Source organism: Charadrius vociferus, unplaced genomic scaffold (genome assembly GCF_000708025.1).
Source record: "Charadrius vociferus isolate BGI_N301 unplaced genomic scaffold, ASM70802v2 scaffold1, whole genome shotgun sequence".
NCBI classification, from domain to species: domain Eukaryota; kingdom Metazoa; phylum Chordata; class Aves; order Charadriiformes; family Charadriidae; genus Charadrius; species Charadrius vociferus.
The window spans coordinates 2,235,300-2,246,808 of record NW_009647680.1 but is presented as its reverse complement, the minus strand read 5'-3'; the positions used below and the strand labels follow the sequence as shown (position 1 = coordinate 2,246,808).

Sequence of the window (11,509 nt, the reverse complement as noted above, 5' to 3'; positions counted from 1 at the left end):
CTCCTCCTCCCTGGGGCATTCCCTAACCGCTGTCATTCTCTAACACCTCCTGAGCAAGAGCCCTGTCAGCTCAGCCGCTGTATCTCCTCCCGCGGGTGGGATGTGAGGGGGGCGATGGAGCCGCGCCGCTCTTTGTTTCCCGGCGCTGCTCAGCCCCGAGCGTGAGCTGTGCCCCGAGAACTGCCCATGGGCCGCGGTTCCTGGTGCTTGGAGTATTTTGCTGTGAGATCTCGCAGTCTGTCAGCAGCTGTCAGGGATGGGTGCTAAGGAAAAGGGGTCTCGGACCTCTGCCTTTGGACCGCGGGTGGCTCGGTTGTATGTGGAGGTTGGTCAGTCGCTCCTGGGATGTGAGGCAGGACAGGCAGTGGAAGCGCTCTCCAAATCTTTCCCGGGCTTTGCTGCGCTTCTGCAACTGTTCCACTTCAACTTGTGGTGTGACTCAGTAGATGAAGCTACGCTTTGCCTGAGAAAGACCTGGTTTCCTCAGTATTTTGCTATATTTTTTTCCCCATCCCCAAGTTACAGAAGCGCTTGTGCATCAGCCTAGTAGCCGGCCCTTTTCAGAGTCTGAAATGACTTAAGTCCAAATGACACGGACTTGTAACCTGGGGGCTCCCTTATAAAATCTATTGCTTATAAGAACTGTGCTGCATTTAAATGGCACTATATGAATGAAGATTTCAAAGGTGAATCAGCAGTGCTGTCTATTGCGAGACAGAGGTGAATCACAGGACTTCTACAATTTGAGAAATGTGGAGGGAATGCTGGAGGGGAGGGATGCCATCCAGAGAGACCTGGACAGGCTTGATAGATGGGCCTGTGCCAACCTCATGAAGTTCAACAAGGCCAAGTGCAAAGTCCTGCACATGGGTCGGGGCAATCCCAAGCACAAATACAGGCTGGGCAGAGAATGGATTGAGGACAGCCCTGAGGAGAAGGACTTGGGGGTGTTGGTTGATGAGAACATGAGCCAGCAATGTGTGTTTGCAGCCCAGGCGGCCAACTGTATCCTGGATTGCATCAAAACTAGTGTGGTCAGCAGGTCGAGGGAGGTAATTCTGCCCCTCTACTCCACTCTTGTGACATCCCACCTGAGTACTGCATCCAGCTCTGGGGCCCCCAACATAAGAAGGACATGGACCTGTTGGAATGAGTCCAGAGGAGGGCCTCTCCTGTGAGGACAGGCTGAGAGAGTTGGGGTTGTTCAGCCTGCAGAAGAGAAGGCTCCAGGGAGATCTTATAGCGGCCTTTCAGAACTTAAAGGGGGCCTACAGAAAAGTGGAGAGGGACTCTTTATCAGGGAGTATAGTGATAAGATGAGGGGTAACAGTTTTAAACTGAAAGAGGGGAGATTTAGATTAGATATGAAGAAGAAATTCTTTACTCTGAGGGTGGTGAAGCACTGGGACAAGTTGCCCAGAGAAGTTGTGGATGTCCCATCGCTGGAGGTGGTCAAGGCCAGGCTGGATGGGGCTTTGAGCAACCCGGTCTAGTGGGAGGTGTCCCTGCCTGTGGCAGGGGGGGTGGAACTAGATGATCTTTCAGGTCGCTTCCAACCCAAATCATTCTATGATTCTATGAAGTAGTTTGATTTACTGCATGTACCTGTTTATTGGCATTCAGTGTTGTATACCTGGGATACATCATCTATAGGTTTGAGTCAAGCGAATGTCAGGAGAGTGGAAGCTGGAATGGGTCTGTGAATTAGTGGTGAATCTTTGCAAAACCACCATGAGTAGCATTAATCAGATACCAGCTTCCCTAAGAGATAAGATGCCCCAGACTGCTGTATTTACATCTAGCTCCACACCTATCGCAATAGATGTGGTTTTGACCCAAAGCACTGTGGCCTGCAATAGCCACGCAGAGGAGTCCAGGACAACCAGGCTGGGAATGCCAAGACCAGATCCAAGCCCTGTGGCAGCTCTGGTCAGTCAGAGACTGGATGGATACAGCAGTATTGCTGTAATCTAACCTGCTGCTTTTAGTTTTAGGTCTGCTACTGATACGTGCACGTTTCTTCCTCTTACAGCAGTGAAAAAGAGGGCTTGCTTCTGTCTACTGGCTGGTGTATGGGCCCCTTAGTTCTTCTTCCTTCAGCTTCTCCTCCTCTTCTAAAAGCGCTGGATCCAGTTTGAAACAGTGCCTGGGTATCAAGATCTCTTTTATAAGCTGTACAGAAGTATTTCTTTCATTTTCCTTCCTTACGTAAAGCTCCAACATGCTACTGAATTGCAGAGTTTGGTCGCGTGCCTTTCTTTTGGATGAGTGAAGTTCTCATCTTTGCTAATCAAACATTTGGGCCTCAGTGCGTGCTATATATAACACATTTCACTATTTAGTTACTTCACATTGAATCTGTGACTGCAGTAGATTTATAAAGGAGGAACTAAAATGAGTGCTACATCTTATACATGCTTTATTTTGCTTATAGTCCTGAGAACCTGTCAGAAGAAAACATGAGGTCTAAAACTGAGCTGTTCTATTTGAAAAATAAATATGAAAATAAGTATGAGCAATACGCCAGGCCCCCGGTGTGAGTGAAACTACACCACGTGGTTTCCATACAGAAAGTGATACTGCATCAGCCACGCTGCTGTTACGGCTGCCGCCTGTTTCCCGCACAGTCCTTGTGGCTTAGCAGGCTGGCTGCTCACGAGAGGTCCCGAAGCCGTTTCCAGAAGGCTTTTTGGGGGACAGAGAGGGTCTTGGGGGTGGATGTTCCTGGTTCTGTGAGCACTTGTGCTCAGGCAGCGATAAAATAGAAAGCAAGGATAGGTTTCGAACACTTCCTGATGTAATTGTGCTTTGAAAAAGCTCAGGAGCGCTAAACCGAGAGAAAATGGTAGGGTACATTTTAGGTCTGAAGATCAACTCAGAATCCGAAGTGGTTGTGAAAGCGGTATGTGAGTCAGAGCATGGAAATATCTCTGCCTCCAGGTATAAAAGTTGAACACCCTTTCCAAAAATGAATACTCAGCTCCTATTTCTGTTGGGATAATTGCATTCTTCCCACCTGAAATTCTCTTGGCACCTCGAGCTGTCACCGTCCCTTCCCGCTCTGCTTTGCTGTTTTGTTGCAGTGTGGTGTCAGGTAACTGCAAATTTCCTCCTACACGCAGCTGCTCTTAATTGTGCCAAAGGATTCAAATGTTCACGAAGGCCGCAGAGGTTTTCTGAAGCCGCCAAGTAACTTTTAGTTTTGATAGAAGTTTCAGGAAATAAATGAGATTCCAGTTGAGTATTGCAGAGGATTTCTCTGCCAGACGCAGGGAAAACCCAGCTGCCGCGCTCAGCCAGGGAGCACTGCCAAAACTCCCAGGGGTAGTGCCTGCACCGTGCTTCGGCATCCTTCAGGGGCAGGAGGAGAACTGATCTAAGTTTATTCCTGGTTATATTTTAGAAACCCCTGGTCAGCTGCAGGTTTGTGATGATTTTAGGCTGGTTCTGGTAGTGGTTGGCTGTGATTGAACTGTTCTCTGCCAGCCCTGGGAAGCTTTGCTGCTTGAAATCCTGCACCTGTTGTCTCTTTACAGCCAGACCTTATTTTATACAATTTTATATAATTTTGTGCAATTTTATATAATTTTATGCCGGGAACTTGAAAATGGAAATAACAATAGGATTGTGAGGATTGTGTTGTGTATGCTTGTACTTCTTACGTTATGGCCTCATTTTCCTATATTATTTAGCAGTTCTTAAGGTAAATATACTAGAGGTGGTCAGGTAGTTCAGTAACAGAGAGTATATAAATATGGCTAAACCACCCATCCCTCTTAGAAAAGGGAGGAAAAAAAAAAAGATAGGGGCACCCTCAGCAATGTATGAGCCACAGAATCAGTAGAAGTTTATCTTTCTGTGTAATTTTTCCATGAACCTGTTTTTAATAAGAGTAGCTTTGAGCCAGGACTGAGATTCCAGTTTTTAAACTCTGTGTGTATATATTATGAGATACACTTTCTTATTGTAAACAACATAGCTGAAAACACAGGTATTTATTACCAAGGCACTGCTTGTCACAGGATACTGCAGCCCTAAGCAGGTACAGTCAGCTGAGCAGAGAGGAAATCAAAACAAGCTGCTTAATTTTGGCGGAGGCTTGTTTCCAAGTTAGTTCTGGGAAGAATATCAGCGGCTGGCTTGAGTTGCAGCCAAAAGAAAAGCAGATGTGAGAGCTGTTTGCTCGGCATCAAATATTTGCGCCTTTTCCCGTAGGAAGGCAACTGGGAATTGCTCGTACGTGCTTAAGCCCAGCAGTTGCTTGTCACCAAATGATGTTCTTTGACCTTCTGTATACAGCAGCTTTCGGGCACCGTGAGGGTGGGCAGCGTGTGCCGGCTGCCTTCACTGCGGCTTCGCGTGGGAGGTGATGGCTGGGAAGGGAGATGAGGAGGGTGGGAGAGAGCTGGAGAGGAGAGAAGAAGGGAATCTTGTGGTGGCCACCAGCAGTCCTTACTACAAATTCAGTTTGGGCGTTGGTTGTGCATGGCTCATACATTGCTGGTACGAATTAATCCTCTTGTTTTAGCATCTCTGTTTATTTTATAATATAACAAAGCACCTTGGAAACCCTCCCAGGGCCCGGAAACTATCATATGTTAAGTAAGTCACCTAAGAAACTTGAGTATAATCAGTGTGAAGGTCTGGGTAGTGCTACTGACTTGGCAGTTGCGGCAGAATGGTGGGTTAGGAAGTGCCTGGGCATGGACCAACCCACAGCATCTGCATGAATCTGTCAAAATGAAGATTTGATGGACTAAAAAAGTCCTATTTCCCTCTGATGCATCTTATCTCTCCTTGCTGGAGGGTGCTTGAAGTTTGGGAAGTTGGGAAGCTGCCCTGTGCTCTACACACCATGGGGTTAATGTCCCCAGTGACCACTTTGGTCTTTCCCAGTGGTGAGAATCCTTGCTTCCCCTGCTCAATTTCCACTTAAATTTCTGGGACGTTTTTTTTCCCCAGTTTGTTTGGTTTAGCTTGCACCCCCCCAGTTGGCTGCCTGTGGGATTTGAGGTGCTTTGGCCAGCAGAGAACACAGGGTGAAGGGTGTTAGCGGGGAACTCTGGGTGCTGCATCCCAGCAGCTTCTCTGGGTGCCACGGGGGCAGCAGTACCCACCTGCAGCATCCCTTATTGTACACCCACCTGGGCTTGTATCTCTTTATACGGGTTAATCATGTTTCTCAGTCATGAGAATCTGATACATAGGGGGAAGAAAAATTTGCGAGACTAAATCACAACAAATACACAAAAAAATTAGTCTTAACTCTTGAGTTAGGCTCCTTTCCCCTCCTGCTGCCCTGCCGCTGGCCCTCCCTGCTGATGGCCCTCACCCTTCACGTTTGCAAGTTGCTGGGGAGGCTTTTGGGAAATAATCCTATCTTGTGACTTCCGTAAGGGTTGGGGGCTAAAGTTAAGTTGAGTGTAATTAGGCCAAAGACTATTACTATGGCAGCTGCTGGCTGAGAGCTTGAGAAACATCTCCAAGTGCTGCTGAAGCAGGCTGTATGCTAAGAGATGACATCTGCACGTCTTGCATTTAGTTCAGCTGGGTGCTCTGAAACCCAGGGCATTAATGGCAGGATGGAGTCAACAAGTGTGCGAGTAGCGTCAGTCTGGAGCAGCCAAACTGTGAACTTCAAAGCATCTTTCATCAGAGGTGCAGACCCCAGCGTAGAGCAGCACACGCTGCGCTGCTCTTTGGCATTTAAGAAGTGCTGAGTAAATAGCAGAAGTTACCAGCGTCAGGAACGGGCCTGCCTGGGGAGCCAGGACAAACTTGTAAAAACATTTACCTTAATGTCAAGTCTAAATTGTCTTTGGGTGGACATCTTCATCTGTTGGTGACGAGGTTGTTTTTTTTTTTTTCTGTTTGCCTTCTACAGAGCCAAGTTTTCATTTCCTACAAAAATTATGTTAAGCTGCTTTTGGTGCCAGAATTAATTTAAAAAGCATCATGGCTCTGTGGTGTTGCCTGAGATTTAGGGTACCACCAATGTTGGCGGTGGAGCCAGATGTTAGTCGCTGCTGTTTTGAGATGTTTCTCCTGCTTCAGGTGAAGGGAAACTCTTAATTTTCCTTAAATCTCACTGGTGCCAATTTCATTCACAAGTTTTTTCCCATGAATCAGAAAAGTTATTGCTCTGAAGGCAATGCTTGATAAACACCCAGCTCTTTTCCTACTGCATGATTTTGAGACTTCTCTGCAGGATAACTGGCAGTCCCATGGACAGGGAAGGATACTTGGTGGCTCCTCTGACCCACTGCACTTAAACATTGCATCACTGGAGCTTTGCGTTCTGCTGCTACTCTATTGCCAAAGTAAACCTCAGGGAAAAAAGTAAACCTTCTTTTCTCCAGTGCACCCATTTGTGTCTCTCCATACTTCCTTCTTGAGCATAGAATTTATTCTGTTTCACCCAACCTCCCACTTTGGTCCATGAGAAGCATCTATGAATCTAATAAAATCATTCCTTCTGGTCTGCTCTTAATGCATCTGTGTACACCCGCACGTACAATTGCTTCTTCCTTGGCATGCACTGGGACATCTTTTTTCATATTTTAAAATTGTTTTTAATGTTGGGGTGGAGGACGTGCATTGGATGGTGCCTGGCAGTCTGTACGTAGTGTATGTGTGCCTTGATTTTCTTGTTTGTGGGCTTTTCTTTAGTGGCTGCTAATGTGGATAATTCTTGCTTGATAAAATCAGGTGTTTGGGTATCGTGGCTAGTTCATTTTGCCTTGTGGAAAATTATAGTAGTAATTAATGGCTAGGTTTTCATCCAAGCTTATGCAATTTTTTTTTCCAGTGATTGCAGTCTATTAGAAACCAAATAATTACTTACTGAAGGTTTAATCCTGTCAGCAACAACGACCTGATCCTGCTTCAGGAAAAATGGTTCCACATATGATTAACATTGATTCTTGGAAGTACTCTCTGTTAGTTGCAGTTTCTTAATTAGCTGCTTAAGTCAGAAGAGGGGTGTTGAGCCACTGGGGAGGAAACCAGTCCAGCTTGCTGGGTTTATGCTGTCTCTGGTAAGGGATGCAGCCAGAGGATGCTGAGCCCTCTGCTCGTCCTTCCTGCCCCCCCAGCAGAGCAGTGGGATACTGAACAGGGACTGTCCCGAGATTTTCCTTGGGATTCGGGGAGTTTCTTTTCGTAGGTAGGTTTCTTATCTTGTAAAGCATCTACAGGGCCATTAGGGTGGGCATTGCAAAAGTAACTTGTGTCCTGCTCATTTAGCATCAATTGCAAAATTTCTACCTCTGTTTGGGCAAAAGGAGCCAGAGTAGTCCCACTGCTTCCATCTCAACTCTGAGAAGTCCCAGCTGGGATTGGGGCATCTCCTTCTAGACACCTGATGACAGATCCTTCCTGAATGAGCTTGCAAGACTTCGGCAAAGAGGATGAAAAGGTGTAACCAGGGCACAGGATCTCACCAGTTCTTGCAGTGTTTCATAGGAGCTGGAGAGGAGACAGTTGCAGAAGAAAAGGATTCTCCTGGTACAGACGCAGAGGAGATAGCTGGGGGCTTGTTGGCAGAGCAGACATGAGGACGTGCCGCGTCTGGGTGGGGTGACAGCTGGTCCTTGCTGCTGGCAGGCTGCGGTGACTCGGGCTTGTACTCTGCACTCTGGTGCACGCCTGCAAGTCATGTCTGCCGTCAGCGAGCAGCTCCGTCTGATAACCTCAGCACACTTGTAAAAGTGGCATTTTATTATGCGTGGCTGCGCACCTGTTGCTGCCTTAAGTTTCTGCAGCTTTTTTGGATGGTCTGTCTGCAGGGCAACCGTAGTAAGTGGCATTTTTTTATCATCATTTGTTTGCATAAGTGTAAGTCAAATCACCATCGCTCTCTCTCCAAAGTTGGTTTAGTACCAGGCAATGACTAAAAAAAAATCACGTTGCCAAGTGTGAGATAACTTGGCCAAAGACTGTTGTGGCAACTGCTTAATGAATGCAGCCATTTATTATTCCTCATCCTTCTCGCTGTGTGTTTTATCTCCCTGTTGTTCTGGGCTTGGCTGCTGCTTTTCTTTTCCCCCTTCTATTACTTGTGGGAGCAAAGGACAGGGAATGGCTTCATGTCACCAAGCCAGGAGGCTGTTCCTGTGATAGCAGAGGACCATTAGCCTTTCATGAACTAGCCCTGGGCATGCATGCTTGCACAGTGCTGCTCTGAAAGGCATTTGGCCCTTTGCCTAATTTCTCCGCTAATAAAAACTACAGATTTTCTTTTTCACTTCCTCCAGAATAGCCCAACAGAAAGTAAATTCTCTGTACAGATTTATTGCTGTCACTCCTTTGTAGGAAAGAAAGAAAAAAAGATGGAAAATTGTGACCATTTTCAGATGGCATTTAGTAATCTTTGTTCTGTGTAGATTATGCACAAAAACATGCTCTCCATTTAAATCCTAACATTACCATGATTAGTGCAAAGTTGTAATTTACATTAACAAGTGTTTACAACCAGGAGAGCAATAAGTTAATTAAAAACCAGTTTGATAACAGAAGTGTCCCCACCTTCTGCTTGATGCCGAGCTCTATCTGCTTGGCTCCCAAGTCACATTGCCAAAGGTTTCCAGCGTCCCTGCTGACACCCCGGGGGTCAGGCAAGAGAGGTTCACTGCTCTTCTACATCACTGCCATTGGTGTAGCTGTTTTGGTATGAAGTTGTGCACACAACTCTTTGGAGTTCTGGCTGCCTTTTTCATTGCTAATTTTGGAGAAGGAGGCTGGCAGCCTTTTTCCTCACCAATTTAAACACTCCATCACTTTCAGTGGTTTCCCACCCGTTAATGAGAATGAACACATGGAATGTGTTTCTTGTTGCAGATACGCAGACATGAATAGGACAAAGCATCTTTCTGAGCACTCCTATTGCTCACCCTTTGAAAGGGTCACTTGTTTGCTGCTTCACGCTGGGCACTGCCAGCAGCAGGAGGTTCGTTAAGTGATGAGAGCAGAGCATAAATGGTCCCTGTCCAGCCAAGCACAGACACTCCAATTCTGCTCCTTTCTTTTCTATTTTTTTTTTTCTTTCCTGCAGTGTATTATTTCTTGAGCTTCCGCAGCTATTGGACATTCTCTGGAAAGCAGAAACTCCTAAAGCTTTGGGAGAGTGCAAGTGCTTGTCTGGTGCCAACTTTGCTAAATCACATGAGCTCGGGTCTGATAAACAGTAATTTGTTTTCCATAAGGGACGCTTGTGACATGTCAAACCATGTCCTTATGACACTAAAGCCTTAGAAATAATTATAATAGTGACTCATAAGGGAAGGCTTTTATTTATAATACTTCATGACTATGCTATGTTGTAAAAAGGCTGTACAAGTTACAAGGCAAATACGGTCGGCTTCTGTTACAAAAGAAGTTTGTATTCTCTAAAAGCTCGACCAGCAAAAAGTCACAATGAATGATACAATCTTATACAAAATACTTTTCCCTATAAATCACACAGCAATGCCATTAGCACTAACTTTGATGAATATATTAAGGAGAAAAAAAAGTAGAACTGTTCCCCCCTCTTGGTCTTTTGATATTGGTATTGTGTTGGAAGAAACGTTGGAGGTTGCTCTTGGAAGAGGGATATTCGTGGAAGAGCCATCTCCGTGTTGTGTAATCATCTGGGGAAACGGTTTTCCTGTTTCAACTTTTATGAAAGTCTGCTGGAAACGTGTGGGGTTTTTTGCTGTCACTATCAAAGCTTCAGAGAGAAAATCAAAACCCCTCATGTTGTTTTACTAGCTCTCATCCGAGGAGCCACAGATACTCTATGTCCAATAACCACTCTTCCTCGTTGAGGTATGCTGCGGGGAGACTCAGCTGGTGCCTGTTGCTGGTTAGAGCAGAATTTGACCCTAAGGCTGAGGCTGGCTAAATAGCTGCTCTTGCAGCAGATCAGTGCCCTGATCTTAATTTGAAGCTCCCAAGCAGCTGGAGAGGTGCTGAGAGTGAGTGGGGATGATGGTGCCCGATTCTGGGCACAGCACGTCACTGTGCCGGTGAGGAGGGGTCTGGCACCCTTTGCAGATGTCTGGAGGCCACGATTGCTTTGCCAGAAGTTGCAAGAGGAAATCCCTGTTTTCACATGTGTAATGTGCACCCCTCAAAACTTGTGCTCAGTCTCACAGGCAGAAGAAGTGGCAGCTACCTGGGCCAAACTTGCCCTAGCATCACTGCAAGGACTGCTGGGCTGTCGGAATGGTGTTTTGTATAAATGTGTAAGCTGTAGGTTGTGTGTTTGGGAAATACAGCAGCATGATAGAATGTGATGGTAGCTGTCTCCTCAGGAAACCAGTCTTATCTGATCACACTTCATGGTGGTTCCCCTTTGGCCAACCTGAGTCAAGTGCAAGTGAGAGAGTGCAAGTGCAAGTCTTGGAGGTTATGTTCCCCAAAAACCTTATGAAAGTAGGCCTAAAAGACAGGTGCTTCTAATATCCTGTCTCAACCTTTAAGAGACATCAGAGAGGCCCTGTGGGAGTTTAACCCTTTGGATGCAGTGGTAACTCAGTGACTCTTCTCTCTGCAGAGCTACTGTGTTTTGTTCGATCACTTAACCTAACAGGTTTGGATACCCTGAAATCCTGAGTGTGAGCTTTTCTTCCTAAACTTGATTTCTCTTTTTTTTTTTTTTTTTCAATCTTCTGAGGATGTGATAACTTTGTTTTGTTTTCCCAGGTGCCCAGATAAGCTGTTTTGCACCCAGCTCCTTTTCCTGGCGACAAGCTGCGTACGTGGACTCCTACTGCTGGGCAGCTGTGCAGCAGAAGCAACCATCCCACAACAACTCAGAAAACATTCCCCTGTGGCTGCATAAAGTATGTACAGATCTCCTTCTCCTGGAAAAAATTGTCCCCACGTAGAAGCTTGCCTTTGCCTCACTTTGCTTATTCCTCTGCTCTGCTATAGTCCTTGGCTTTGACTTAACTCTATTTTTAGACAGAATGTTCTCTTTCCTTTACTTCCAAAGATGGTAGTACTACAGAAGGTATTTTCTGCTTTTAAATAAAGGGTCTGTCATGCTATAATTACAAATATCACCGGTTATCTGACACAAGAGAAATGTTAATGTTGCTATGTTGCCCTGGAGCTGAGGGCCTCACCTGGCTTTAGCCAGGAAATATTTTAAAACCAGGATACAAGACACAGGCACTGCCCTAATGCTTGTATCAAAAGCTTACTTTAGGACAACAGGATAGTAAAAGCATTTCGTATTTTTATTGCATTACACTTGGCCAGTTTTGCGTGGAGAGGAACTCGTGGCAGATAGGCATTTTGGGAGACATGAAGTTCATCACTGGTACCAACAGGTTTAACCCTGTCTTCAGTGTGCTCTTCTGAGCTTCCACAGTTTATTCCCTGGCAAACCGTGAGCTGGCTTCCACTGCGCTGGGTGAAGCAGCGTCGTCCTGGATGCCCAGTTAGAGGCCGATTTTATGGGTAAAAAATACAGTAGGTACTGAGATACTTGAGCTGGCTCAAAGCACTTAGCCGAGCTTCA

The 11,509-nt window shown here is 46.0% G+C and overlaps 1 protein-coding gene across 1 annotated transcript in view; it reads left to right on the top strand.

Annotated features, from left to right (window-relative positions):
- The first annotated feature begins 10,100 nt into the window (after positions 1 to 10,100).
- The window catches only part of PANX1 (pannexin 1), a 15,754-nt gene continuing 14,345 nt past the window's right edge, over positions 10,101 to 11,509 (top strand). The window contains exons 1-2 of the mRNA XM_009881238.1: positions 10,101 to 10,152; positions 10,684 to 10,826. Of these exons, the coding sequence (XP_009879540.1) occupies positions 10,101 to 10,152; positions 10,684 to 10,826 (195 nt within the window). The remainder of the gene's footprint in view (positions 10,153 to 10,683; positions 10,827 to 11,509) is intronic.